Source organism: Primulina tabacum, chromosome 2 (genome assembly GCF_025594145.1).
Source record: "Primulina tabacum isolate GXHZ01 chromosome 2, ASM2559414v2, whole genome shotgun sequence".
Classification (NCBI taxonomy): domain Eukaryota; kingdom Viridiplantae; phylum Streptophyta; class Magnoliopsida; order Lamiales; family Gesneriaceae; genus Primulina; species Primulina tabacum.
In genome coordinates this window covers 54356660-54370736 of record NC_134551.1, presented here as the reverse complement: position 1 = coordinate 54370736, position 14077 = coordinate 54356660, and the positions used below count along the sequence as shown (strand labels likewise).

The 14077-nt window shown below is 35.9% G+C and overlaps 2 protein-coding genes across 3 annotated transcripts; one reads left to right on the top strand and one right to left on the bottom strand.

The window, feature by feature from the left end:
* Window positions 1-12: 12 nt before the first annotated feature.
* On the bottom strand, window positions 13-1341 carry LOC142537888 (uncharacterized). The gene is made up of 2 exons (XM_075643366.1): window positions 1305-1341; window positions 13-1142 (listed from the first exon to the last, which is right to left on the bottom strand). The coding sequence occupies exons 1-2, from the start codon at window positions 1339-1341 to the stop codon at window positions 13-15; spliced, it is 1167 nt and encodes a 388-aa protein (XP_075499481.1).
* Window positions 1342-7558: 6217 nt separating this feature from the next.
* On the top strand, window positions 7559-13988 carry LOC142537099 (ATP-dependent RNA helicase-like protein DB10). 2 transcript variants are annotated; one of them, XM_075642663.1, is made up of 9 exons: window positions 7559-7775; window positions 8547-8926; window positions 9812-9952; window positions 10636-10704; window positions 11188-11457; window positions 11809-12159; window positions 12264-12541; window positions 12894-13271; window positions 13375-13988. In XM_075642663.1, exons 2-9 carry the CDS (start codon window positions 8603-8605, stop codon window positions 13748-13750), a joined length of 2187 nt encoding a protein of 728 aa, XP_075498778.1. In that variant the 5' UTR covers window positions 7559-7775; window positions 8547-8602; the 3' UTR covers window positions 13751-13988. The 2 variants fall into 2 exon arrangements, with proteins under 2 accessions (XP_075498778.1, XP_075498779.1); XM_075642664.1 differs by having other exon boundaries at window positions 7560-7775; window positions 8572-8926.
* Window positions 13989-14077: the final 89 nt, after the last annotated feature.

Sequence of the window (14077 nt, the reverse complement as noted above, 5' to 3'; positions counted from 1 at the left end):
ATTCAAAGCTTGTCATGTTTCTGTAAATCCCCGAACTTCAGCCTTAACTCTTCCATTTGGAGAATAATCACTGAGAACTTCAAAAACTTTGCAAGTTGCAGTGTACATACCTATCAAGCTTTTTACCGAATCATAGTGAGAACTCCAACGAGTAGCTCCTGCTCGTTGCAAATTACCAATCTGGCTTGCACCACTTCCAGAATCACGTTGTCCAATTGACAACATATACTCAATTTCATTTCTCTGTGCAGTATGTAATTCAGCAATGCGCTTAGTAGAAGAAGTGACAATATTAACAATATTGTCCAAATGAGAAAAGAATTCCCAAATAACACTAACATCCTTAGCTGCAAAAATCAATGTCAGTTGTAAACGATGTGCAAAACAGTGGACATAGTATGCATAGGGACAATCTTTGAGAAATAATGCTTGAAGTCCATTCCACGCTCCACGCATATTGCTAGCACCATCATATCCTTGGCCTCTGATTTTCTTAACATGGAAATCATGATGAACAAGAACATTTGATATCTCATTTTTCAAATTCATTGAGGTAGTGTCACTAACACTTTTGATGGCAAAAAATCTTTCTGTCAAAATCCCATGATTGTTCACAAACCTCAATATAATGGTCATTTGCTCTCGTTTAGATATATCTCGGGCTTCATCAACAAGAATACAGAAGTATTTATCTCCAACTTCTTCACGAACCATCTGTCGTACTCTATTGGCCATAATATGTAAAATCTCTTTCTGAATTTCTGGAGCGATATATTGGGCATTTTTTGGAGTATTCTCAAGCACAACTTCATCAATTTCTATATTCATTTTTTCAAAAGCCTTCACCAATTCAAGAAAATTTCCACGATTAGATGAAGATAGAGATTCATCGTTACCTCTAAAAGCACAACCTTGAAGTGCTAGCCAACGAACAGCTACAATTGAGGTGCTTAAACGCAGACGATTTTTCTCTTTTTCCTCTTTAGATTGTGCATGCATCACTTTATCAATATGTTGTGAGGGCCTCATCAAATTTTCAGCCCTTCTCTCACACATAGTATGAGGTGAAGAAGCTGCAGAACCAATATGGGCAAGAAAAGCACATGTTTTTCCCTGGTTTACCCTTTTCCAATTGTCAAATCCTTCATTGACCAATGCCGAGATATTAGATGAATTAACATCATTCAGGAAAAGAAAACAATAGAAACAATATGCCTTATTTGTTGAAGGCGAATACTCCAACCAATAAAATTTCTGAAACCATTTTTTCTGAAAACGACGATTCTGGCTTCCAAATTTTGTACCTGGATACTCCAACATATCTGGTTGATAAGGCCCCATATTTAGATATGAACGTCTTATCTCATCTCGTACATTAACATGATATTCACATATCTGCTTTCTTTTTCCTGGATCTCGTTCAATAAAAGTAGACGAAGACTGATGATCGTCTCTAAGAGAGGAACATGAAGGAATTTGGATATTGGGAAATAGAAGACTTTCACTGGATTGATATTGCATTGTAAGGACCGTAGAAATTGAAGTATCTTCACTAGCTTGACGATCTCTCTTCTTAAAGAAAGAGGATATCAATGTTTTTCCTTTCTTTGCAGCAGATTGATATTCCATTTTGAAATAGTTCAATTTATAATCCTAAACAAGAATAAAATAATTATTAACCAAATAAACAAGTAATAGTCACTCAACAACAAACAATCAAGAAACCACAAATCACACACAGAGAAGCTATAAAAAACAAAATAAAAAATGTATAGCCGATTCTTACCTGGATTGTTGCCTTGCCGATGAGCAATTCGATTTCTTCGGGAGTCCGCAATTCTATTCTGTCGCTAAAGGGCTTGGGACTTGGGAGAGAAATTTTGTAGAATTGAGGTGGGGCGGATCAGATGATAAATTTGGTCTCATCCTTGTAAATGGACGGGACTTGATTGGACTAAGACATTGATGTACGACGGTTTTTGAAACAACCGTCGCTATTAGCGACGGTTTTTCAAAAAACAGTCGCTATTAGCGACTTTTTGAATAAACCGTCACTAGTAGCAACGGTGCAATTAAAACCGTCGCCGATCCAGATCGGCGGCGGTTTTACTAAAACCGTCGCAAATATTAGCGACGGTTTTTGAAAAACCGTCGCTAAATTATTAAAAAAGTGGGCTGGACTACAGCCCAGTACAGCCCTAGAATACATCCGTCTCTGGCTGCAGGTGACAAAAATTATAATAAGTTAAATTACGCATAATATTATTAATGTTATTTGTGAAAGATAATTATAACTTCAGATGCACATTTAAGAAACCAATAACAATGAAGAAAATAATGACATGTTTAATGGAAAGTTACACTTGATAAAAAGTTTGTAAAATTGAAATTTATTTTTATCAAAGGGAAATGAATCCATTAGCCCATTAATTTAACATCTATCAAGCACACAGCACCAATTGCGATTTTACATTTCAAAGCCTAAAATCATATTCCTGGTCCCATTCCCAATCCTGAATTTCTGTCAGCCTACCTTTCGTTTCTTGCATTGCTATGATTATTTTGTTTGTTTGAACGGCATTGCCATGATTCCGAGTTGCATGTTTTTATTTTACTGTGGAACAAAGAAGAGACATGTAAATATCATGCATCTAAGGAGCTCGATGTAACATTTTCCTACTGATGAGTTTCACAATTATGGGTATTGATCTTAAATTAATCATAGAGGTGCAAAATCATTATAGGAAATATATCATTTAGATGAGGAACAAGCATATCGTCAAGGAATCTCACAAGGGAATGAATACATTCTGGAAATAAGTACCCTTTGCTCAATTCAGGCCTTTCTTATGGCTCAACCTGCAAAGGTGTACCAGAATAAACAAAACAAGCAAGTTGAGAAAGCACCAAATCAAACATCAAAATAAACCATTTTAATCACAAATTACTTTCCAAATAGAAATGAACACAACTTACTTAGTCAAACAGATAGTAACAAACACATACATTCAACTTCAGAAAAATAAAAAAGTACATATATAAGTGAAATTTAAGAGATACTAGAGATACCCGCTCTTCAGAGATGACGCAGAGTTCGCCATGAGTGATGCCTCTCTTGACAAATTCATTGGCGGCGTAGCCAGCCGATACCATGCACTAGTAAGTGTATTGAAATCAAAGTCGTCCAACTTCTGATCAACAAGAAGTATGAATAGGTGTGATGAATCTAGTAACTAGTTCATCCCATTAAAAATTACTTCTGGCATTGGAACAGGTCAAATGATCCCAGGAAAGACACATGCGGCAGATCAAAGAAATATAATCATATAAACTAGAAACCTAACATTCTTCAACCCCATTATGCTCAAACGTAGTATTCTTGGTTTGTGTGAATAATATATTATATTATATTAGCAATCAGGCACATAAATATTATGAAATTTATATGTGCGATGAATATTTATTTTAAAGCATTTTGTTTAGTTAAATTTTGAGACACTATCGAAATTGATATAAAACGTCAGTTAAATTTTGTTTTTTCCAAAAATAATGAAGGTTCTCAATGTATCTAGCTAATTTTCCTTCAAATTTGAAAGTAGTTTTGTTGGATGAAATGATTGTCACTCCTCGAAGAGATATTGAAACGTAGAGTTTGGGATGTTTGCATCGTTACCATCAGCTATAATTTTTAGTAAAACGTCAAATGTTCGATCTTACATATTTGGAGATAGATAATGAATGAGAATAAATTACTAGAAAAGTGGTAGGAAGTTAAAGGGATTTTTTGAGATTTTGAAAAGACATCACCAACATATAAAACTCCAACCTCTTCCTTGATGGCATTTAACATGTTAATTAATTAATATAACAAGGCATGTCCCTTGGAAATTTTTGATAAATTTGAGAAGCCTTTAAACCCGGCATATAGCAAGGCCTTGGAGGGTTATGTTGGATCAATTTTATTTATGTGGGCTTATATGTGAATAGTTATGTGTTGTGTATTGTCTATTAAGTTAAACCCAAAATAAAGTGATCAACTAAGATTTCGGTTTATTGGGCTTTAATGTATCTAATAGAGGAATTAGTGTAATTTATGTTTTTATGATGAACTAAAACAGAAATATCAGAATTTAATGAATAAACATTATCTATATATATTGGTCATGATATCTAGATCTCGCGTTATCACGTTCTCTAATCTCTTCTCCATTAAAAAAATAACTTTGAAGAGAAACTAAATGATTCTCTCAAGGAAAGAGCATGTAGATCTGGAAGATCATGACACGTTCTAAAGAATTCAGAAATATGACTTCAGGTACGCTTCCGCTTAAGTTTTCAAGTCAAATTCTTAATGATTTAGCACGATGGATTCTGCAGTTTATGGGTTTTTTCCAACAAGTGGTATCAGAGTCACTCATGTTTGAACCATTGAGATTTGTTTAAAGTTTTGGGATATTATTTGGAACCAGATCTGAAAAATAAAATTTTGTTTAAAACTTTTTGATATGGCTTCAGATCTGGAAAATATATTGATATGATCGATCTGAAATATTTTGATATTATTTCAGATTTGGAAAATATTTTGGTTTAAAACCAAATCTTTTATAGTTGCAGTTTTGATAATTGCTATACGATTTAAAATATTTGAGTTGCATCATTACCACTAGCTATAGCTTTTGGTAAAATGACAAGAGCTTGAAACTACAATTGATATCAGAGCCAAGATCACGAGTTCGATTCTCATTGATTGCAATGAGTACAATTATTAAAAGAGATATTGTTAAGGTGAAATAAGTGTCCCTACTAGAGAATGATCGGACTATTGCGCTTGAGATGCTATACAATTAAAAATATTTGAGTTGCACCATTACCACCAGCTATAAATTTGATAAAAAGACAAAAGCTCAATCCTACAGCTTTGTTGAATTTGTTAGTCTGCTGAAATCGGGGTTCTCACAATGATTATTCAATCAATTCATGTAAAATATCAAAATCATCGTTTTGAGGAGTTTGATTTATAGTAAGTTGTTTTTAAAGTAACATTATTGAGTCCTAAAGTTCCCAACATCTAGGCCTAACGACTACAAGTGAAGTTATAGGTAGAGCTATCAATGCGAGTTGAGCTCGTCAGGATGGCCCATCCCACCAAAAAAATTGAACGGGTTGGGTTCCACACCCATTAAAATTTGGTCCTCCAAGGGCTAGCCCACAACTTTTTTTAAAAAACAAATGATAGTGAAAATTGTAAATATTTTGTAATAAATATTTGACTAACATATATAATTGTGAAATTATGGATGACAATTTTGAGAATTTAAGAGATATATTTCTCATTTTATATTATTTCAATCCCTTCCATTTCACTACAATTTCAATTTGAAAGAAAGCGTATTATATTTCATGCTTAAAAGACTATAAAACGAGAAGTTCGCCCCTTAATTATTTTGGTTACATGTATGTGTGAAGTTATTTATTTATAATTGTATTATTATTAAATTTTTATTCATTAAATTATTAAATTCAATTAATTATATTTAAAAATATTTTGGATCGCCCGCAGGTTGGCCCGCCTAACTTGCAACCCATCTTAAGTTAGGCTGGATTGGGTTGAAAAATTCTTAACCCGCTAAATTCGGACCGGCCCATGTACACGGGTTTTTGGCAAGTTGGACCGGCCCGTTTGATAGTACTAGTTATACACCTATGAAATCATGTACACAATTTTTAAAAATAACTCATAGTAAATTTATACAACCAATCAAAGTTATCTCAAGATTAACCTTTCGATAACCATAAATATTGGCAAAAACTTGTGTGAGACGATCTCACTGGTCGTATTTTGTGAGATGATCTCACAAGTCTTATTTTGTGAGATGAATATCTTATTTGGGTCATCCATGAAAAAAATATTATTTTTTATGCTAAGAGTATTATTTTTTATTGTGAATATCGGTAGGGTTGATCCGTCTCACAGATAAAGATTCGTGAGACCGTCTCACAAGAGACCTACTCATGATGCATTCGTAACCTTAAAAAATTTCTAAGGATCACCTAGATCATATGATAATTATTTTATTCTTTAAAATAATTTAGTTAGTGAATAAATTTTAAAGCAAGGATTTTAATGTTTAATATACGATAGAGTTTTGATGATATTCAGGACATCACTTCCAGATAATTTCCTGATTAAGATAATCGAGCACAGTAAAAGTTTAATTTATGACTTGTATGAAGAAATTTTAAGAAATGATCTATCAGGTAGGGAGGTCACGAGCTCGAGTCGTGCTCACGAGCTGCGCACAACTTGCACGGCATGGGTCGCCCGAGATCCCTAAGCCGTCGTCATGTCGAGTCGTGAATCGATTATCTTCCCCGAGGAAAGTTGAAAAGCTTTTTTTTACGATTTTTTTTTGTGCGCAAGGCATGTGCTTAAAATAAACAAGAGTTATTTTAAATGGCTTGAGAAAATTTTTAATTTGATGGAATCGAAAGAACCCCTTGGGCCGGTTGTCGAATTGGACTCTCTCTCTTTACTAGTGCCGGATGGATTCAAGTGTTTGTGGCTCAAGTATATACAAATAAATTAAATTCGAATTAATAATTTAATCAGATTAAAAACTATGCAAGATGATTGAAAAAACTATAAAACCAAGTATAAATTTTTGAAATAAAATTAACATTGTTTTATTATACTCAAAAATTAATAGATAAATCGAACTTTAAAATTTAATCCAGTCGGGATAGATAGATAACAACAAGGCATGGAAAATCAAATACTAGCAATGTAAGAAACTAAAAATTTAAATTATAAACCAAAATATATAGTTATAGAAATCATAAATCCTTAAAAATAAAGCTATAAAATCCAAGCACAAAAACCTCACGAAATTAAAATGATTCAACTAAGAAAATCCATAAACTTAAAGTAAACATTTGCGGAAATAATAAAAGGCTCGGATAAGTGTCCATCAACTCCGGACCGCCATTTCTCGTCACCCAACACCACATCAATCATCATCATCTGTATCGATGAAATATAGTGAGTCCAAGGGCCAAAAAAGTTTATGAGATAACGAGTAATATATATTAAAAAAACACATGTATTTTAAAATTTTTCTTAAAACTTTAGCAAATAAAAATACATTTGTCCATCCCGTCAAATTTTCAGAAATAACACTTCAAATTTTCGGAAAACATACCAATTAAGCAATTAAATTTTTTTCTCAAATCTTCTCCATCTAAAATCCTCTAAAAAAATTTTATAAAATATTGCTCATAAATTTCATCAATTCAACAATCATAGTCGTTTGATCTAAGCTAAGCACACAAGAATACAAGTTTGATAGAGCATTCGGATCCGAAGGTAAAATCGCGGCCCATAATCAATCAAGTTGGAAACCCATAAACAGTGAAATTGTCAGAGACACTACGACTCGTAATTAAAAATATTTTAAAAAATTTCATTAAAATATTGCGTGTAGGGCTGCTGGGGATTCAGATTTCAGATCATCAAATACTCAACGAGCCCAGCCCAATCCCTATATATTTGATCCGTCTTATACGTCGTCGTAAGTTGGGGAAAATTGGCGGGGTCTTCTCTTCTCTTCCCCCAAGGGTTGCCTTTACTCATTGTTTCTCCACTCTCGCCTCTTCATCCCCCCTTGGCTTCTGATTTCTCGGAAGCGTGGGCTTATTTCCACTGACGTTTAATCGCTTCTTGTTCAACAGACTGAGGGATCGATCGCTGGGTAAAGGGATTTTGGATTTTGACAGAGGTACACATCCTCCTTTTCACCAGCATTTCTGCTCTTATTTGCTAATGCATGTTCTGATTTTGCGATTTTTCTGTATCTGTGTGTAATGCTTGATATGTGCTTGCCATTGCGGTAGATATCACTACCTTAGTAGTGTTAGGGTTTTGGACGTGGATCTTCCTTCGGGCGAACATTTCAAGCTTTTTCTTTCTGTATCTAACTTTTAATTTATTCGTTAATCCATTTATTTCAATTTATCCAGGCCTTATTTTTTTCATTGCCCGGATGACTTGATATAATTGTTTGTTCTTATGGTACTTTTGGCAACTATATGAATTGGCCTTATGTTTTTGGGACGGTATGGAGTGTGATTTTCCAAAATTTCCCTTAATTTTTCATGTAAGTAACGGGATTTCTATTCATGCACGAGCAGGTATGTTTGCGTTTTTAGTTTTTTGGAGTGGATTGGTGATTGTAAGCTGTCTGGGTCCTTAGCTTCTACAGATGCTATTATACTTTTTTTAATCTAAATGTTGCAATCATCAATGACATGGAATGCATCGTCGCTAATAATTATTTATGTCTTTTTATTCCCTTTTGATCTACTCCCCCCCTCAACGAACTACTTTACTCCGCTCTCCCCATGTGTGTTTTTTTGCTTTATGTTGTGGTATGGATCAAAATTGTTACGAGACAATGGTTATCATTTACTAAATTTTCGTTCTCAGACAACTATTTTCTGGCAATGTTTTTTATCTTCTCATGATTTCGTGAGATTTTTTTTTCTGTCAGTATTTTTCATTCCCTTTTGGATTAGTTTCGCATAGTAGTTGTGAAGAAGCTTTATTATGGCCGCTACTGTAACTTCCTCATCCACTGGTGTGAGGTATGCACCTGACGACCCAACACTTCCAAAACCATGGAGGGGCCTGGTTGACGGTAAAACTGGATATCTTTACTTCTGGAATCCTGAGACTAATACAACGCAATATGAGAGGCCTGTTGCCTCTTTGCATGCAAGTTGTGTTCCATCTCAGAAATGTTTAAGTTCATGCTTGGAAAAGCCTCTTCAAGGACACCATAATGGCAACGATGATGATGATGATAAAATAAATGACGATGGTAGCGATGGTGGCCTTACAAAGGTTGAGTCAATTGCAGGAACATATCAGGTGTCTCAAGTGCTTCTTTCATAAATTTTCTGTGTCAGTGTACATTTACTGATGATTTTTATCCCCTTTTGAATTGAAATAACTACTACAAGGTTTTTTGTTGTGCTTTGTTATGGTCCGGTTAATATCCAAGCTAATATAACATCAATTTTTTCTATTTTCTCGACTCTTTTTGCTGTTTTGTTTGATTTAAGCTTTTATAAGAATCTAAACCGCAGTAAAAAAAAATTTGTTCTTGTATCTCATTAATCAATGTTCCAAGTTTTTTGTACTTCTTTTCTTTCTTCACTTTGTAGTTCTCCTTGTTTGTAATGTTTTTAGTGCTTTACCAGTCTTTATACGTGAAGTCGTGAACATACTCTTGTGATGTTGTCTTGCTAGTTTGTATGGTATGCAAGTGAAATTATCTCATGTTCTCATATCTTATTAATCATCTCATTGTCGTTTTAATTTTTTCTTTGTTTCCTACTTTTGTTTGCGGCTCTCCTTGCTTAGAGTTTGCCAATACTGGATTAGTCTTTACATATGAGCATGCTTGTGATACACTGTTGTGCTAGTTTGTTTGATAATGTGGGTGGATCTTTTGAAGTCAGTACTGAAGAATTGGAGATTTTGTGCATAAAAGTTTCATTGGCTTAATGAAAGTGCATCTGCGTTCTTTGCCTTATCTGCTCTTTTCCTTTAGGTATCCACCTACCATAATTATTTATTTCTAATTGGGTGCACATGTATTGAATCCAACACCGAAGCAGCTTTGAAATATATGTTTTGGGCAACTCGATCAGGAGAAACTTCTCTGTTCTTTGCTTAAAGCTTGTTTTGTCTGTAAATCGTGTATTGTAATCTTAGAAGAACTCATCATTTTTTTTCTCTACAATTTGTAAGAATGCCAGAAGCAAATCAGATTATTCACTGAATGATTCAGATGCTAAAGCTGGTGTTGGACGTGGACAATATGTTTCTAAAGGTGCAGAATGTAGTTTGTCGGCAGAGTCTTATCGCCGTCATCATGAAATAACTGTAAATGTAAGTATTTATTTGCTTTTCTCCAGATCTAGTTCCAACTGTGAATCTGCTCTAATTCTTGGAGAGATGTAATTCACCTGGTTGTCGAACTCTTTAACTAGATCAACCATTTCTATGAGGGATCCTCCATTCTGCCCCTACCTGGTTTTGAAGGGTTTCATTCTCGGTCAATTCTTGAAATTTCGACTGTTGATTAATCTAACAGTGTAGATTCTGGCATATAATATAGCATTTCGACTGTTGATTAATCTAACAGTGTAGATTCTGGCATATAATATATGGAATCCTAATAGCTTTATCCTATAATTTTTTGTACTACTTGATCGTTATGTTTCCTAAACAAAATTAAGGAACTTGTGTTTTTATGAAACAGTAATTGGAGACAATATACAATGCTTATCTAATGATGTTGATTTTGTTTTAGGTGGTTAGAATTAGTAGACCCTTTAGTTGGATTTTCTTAAAACTCCAATGAAATCATTAGCAGGAATCATGGAACTGCATCCAAGTGTGATTATTTTTGATTCACAGTTTTGATGTCAAGACTCAGTCAACTTAATTGTTAGTCAGCTTCAATGTGCATCTCCTATCAGTTATTTTACATGCATTCCTTACTCTGTGAGTACATGTTCTGTTGTTTTTCCCTCTCTCTCTCACTGGTTGATTGTACTTCACTTGATTAGGGAGTTGATGTTCCCCAGCCTTTTACCTCATTTCAAGCCACTGGTTTTCCTTCAGAGATATTGAGGGAGGTAAGCATTTAATTTGTACTTTGAATTTTTTTGACAGTTGGAAGCATTTGTAAGTCTATCTGCTGATTCAAACAAATTTTCTGCTCTTTTAAGTACTATTGGAGGTATATACTGTAGATTTGGTGTGCATGTTTATACATGCATGCTTTTTTGTCGTAGGAGCGATATTTGTTCCAGGAAGGAACCAGTATCGCACAATGTGTTGCCTTCTGGTGGTGCTCTGCATGAATTTGGACTGCCCTTATTGATGGACCAATTTTGAAGGGCCTTCCAAATTGTTCAAGCTGGGCTGGGACTTCTGTTGGTGGTGATTCAGTCTGTCCCTTGGCCCAAATGGAAGAAGAGGCGGTTCCTCCATTCTGCTTGCTTCTGCAAGCAGTTCGTTGCGTTATTGGGAGATGAAGCTTCATCTTTCCCTTGTTCTAGAGAAATGAATCGGGAATTTGAAGCATAACGGCTAGTTTTTTCTGTTTCATTTTATAGGTTCAAAGTGCTGGTTTTTCTGCTCCTACTCCGATACAGGCGCAGTCATGGCCTATTGCTTTGCAAAATCGAGATATAGTAGCCATTGCTAAGACAGGCTCTGGGAAGACATTGGGTTACTTAATTCCTGGATTTGTTCATCTGAAAAGACGGCAGAATAATCCTAGATTGGGTCCAACAGTCTTGGTGCTTTCACCAACAAGAGAGTTGGCTACTCAGATACAAGATGAAGCTGTGAAGTTTGGAAGATCATCTAAAATATCTTGCACTGTATGGTTTTGAATGTTACATAGTGTTCTGCTTGAACGATTTTTAATTATGATTGAAGTTGCTTGTAGTTTATGCATAGTTAGTTGTCATTAACCTTTGGTATCTTTAACTGGTTTAAATGAAGTACATCTATTTCTATCTCTGCAAATATCTTTTCTCTTTCGGTTTTCTTTGCTTGTAGTCAAACAAGTAGCCATCTTTTTGGTGTTGAATCAGGTCCTTACATTCGTCTGAAACAGTTTCAGTTCCAATTTATTTAAATTATTAAACAAGTAATCACTTTGTGACTGACATTGTTTTTATTTTTCTCCGAGTTTTTTGCTGATGTTATTTCTCAGCTTTTACTTGAAGTGCTTATATGGTGGTGCGCCTAAAGGTCCTCAACTGAGAGACCTAGACAAAGGTGTTGATATAGTTGTGGCTACTCCTGGTCGCTTAAATGATATTCTAGAAATGAGGAGAGTCACGCTCCATCAAGTTTCATATTTGGTGTTAGATGAGGCAGACAGAATGCTGGACATGGGATTTGAACCCCAGATAAGAAAAATTGTCAAGGAGGTGCCTTCTCGAAGGCAAACCTTGATGTACACAGCAACTTGGCCAAAGGAGGTTAGAAGAATTGCTGCTGATTTACTGGTTAACCCTGCTCAGGTTAACATTGGAAATGTTGACGAGCTTGTTGCAAACAAGGCTATAACCCAGGTATATACCTGAATATTCTGTCGTTTAAGAAAATCATTACGTTTCGATTTCTCTTTGTTATGATGCCTATTTAGTAACATTGGTAGTAGCTCTTAATGTTGCAGTACGTGGAGGTTTTGTCACCAATGGATAAACGCAAGCGACTGGAACAGATATTGAGGTCTCAAGAACCGGGATCAAAGATAATTATTTTTTGCTCTACGAAAAAAATGTGCGACCTTCTTGCAGGGAACTTAACCCGTCAATTTGGAGCTGCTGCTATTCATGGAGACAAATCTCAAGGCGAGAGGGATCATGTCTTGAGTCAGTTTCGTAATGGAAGTTCTCCTGTGCTCGTAGCTACTGATGTTGCTGCTCGTGGTCTGGACATTAAGGACATCAGGTTGGTGGATGCTGCTCTGATCTTGCAGATTTTGTTGTCTGGTAGTATTGTAGGTTATCCTTCTGCCGTGGATAATGATATCAACTATATTTCTGGGAGAGATGGGATGTGCTGTAATTTTTAATACCTAATATTTTTCTTGTTAGAGCAGGAGGCATGTTTATTTTCATTTACTGGTTTATCTTTTGTTGATCGCCTTCCTTTATCTCGATCTTTTTTTTGCTTTGTCGGTGACTTTAATGGAAACATTTTCTTTAGTAACTTGCTGATTGTATTACAGTAATTTACAGCCTGCTATCATTCGTTGTTTGCGTCTGTGATAACCTGATGCTATGATAGTTTCTCTTCCCAGGGTTGTGATAAATTATGACTTTCCTACCGGAATAGAGGACTATGTTCACAGGATTGGAAGAACTGGACGAGCCGGTGCCACTGGAGTGGCTTATACCTTTTTCTGTGACCAGGATTCAAAGCATGCACCAGAGCTTGTCAAACTCTTGCAAGGAGCAAATCAACGCGTTCCTCCTGAAATTCTTGGTATGTCTTCTTATGGTGGTGGAGGAATGGGAAGGGGAAGACGATGGAGCTCAGGTCCCAATGAACATGATACAGGATATGGAGATGGTCGATCTTCATATAGTGGAAGATATGGGGGAAGCGGTGGGTGGGGAGTGTCATCATCTCCAGATGGGGTGGGTGGCCGTAATAATGACCATGGACAGCAAAATAGGTATGTTGTCTTGGCTGCTTTTTTTTTTGCAGCATGTTTTGATTTGTGAAACAACTTGCTTGTGCACGTTGGGCTTGTTTAACATTTGACTTTGTACTCGTAGACATGGTTTTGAATCCTCTGCTGTGCAAGATTCAACTGCCACTGGGAGCCTTCCTTACAAGAGCTTTCATGAGACCATGATGGCTGCTGCAAAGAACAGGGAGGAAAGCCCAAGTCGCAGCAGAAGCCCGACCAGAAACTCAGGATGGGGTGATAACCATGACAGAGCTCGCAGTCGCAGTCGAAGCCGTAGCAGTGAGAGATTTGATGGGGCAGCTGCTACTGCCACCCGATTTAGTTACCATGAATCCATGTTGGCACAGCCTCGATCATCATCATCATCTAAGCCAACCTCCTTTCATGAAAATTCACCTTCTTCACCCAGTACTGATCATGCATTGGGTAGATCATCAGCCCGAGCGATTTGGCAACGATGAATCAAAGCCTAGTTATAAAGGGCAACAGGAGGAAACGACTCTGTCAGCAGAAGCAAGCACGATGAATACGAGCATGTTTCAAACGACAGCTTGATCATCTGTCTTACATATTTTGGAACTGGTATCATTAGCTTGCTTGTTTGCGTACACTGTAATTTCGTTTTGCTACATGTGCGCTTTATCTGCTGATGGGGGATTCATATTATTATCTGTAGAAGTCCAATTACTTTTGGTCAAACCATGCTCTTAGGCGGAAAACGTCTGAGTGATTGCTATTACTAGTTAAATTAATATTCAATAACTCGAAATGGTCCATTGATTTTATGA

Excerpts from the sequence above, each read along its gene's own strand:
- LOC142537888 (XM_075643366.1), bottom strand. The coding sequence starts at position 1,341 with ATGGGGCCTTATCAACCAGATATGTTGGAGTATCCAG. Across the intron at positions 1,143-1,304 it reads AGATATGTTGGAGTATCCAG|GATTTGACAATTGGAAAAGG; the intron begins GTACAAAATTTG and ends TGGTCAATGAAG.
- LOC142537099 (XM_075642663.1), top strand. The coding sequence starts at position 8,603 with ATGGCCGCTACTGTAACTTCCTCATCCACTGGTGTGAGGTATGCACCT. Across the intron at positions 10,705-11,187 it reads CTTCAGAGATATTGAGGGAG|GTTCAAAGTGCTGGTTTTTC; the intron begins GTAAGCATTTAA and ends TTCATTTTATAG. Across the intron at positions 11,458-11,808 it reads CATCTAAAATATCTTGCACT|TGCTTATATGGTGGTGCGCC; the intron begins GTATGGTTTTGA and ends TTTTACTTGAAG.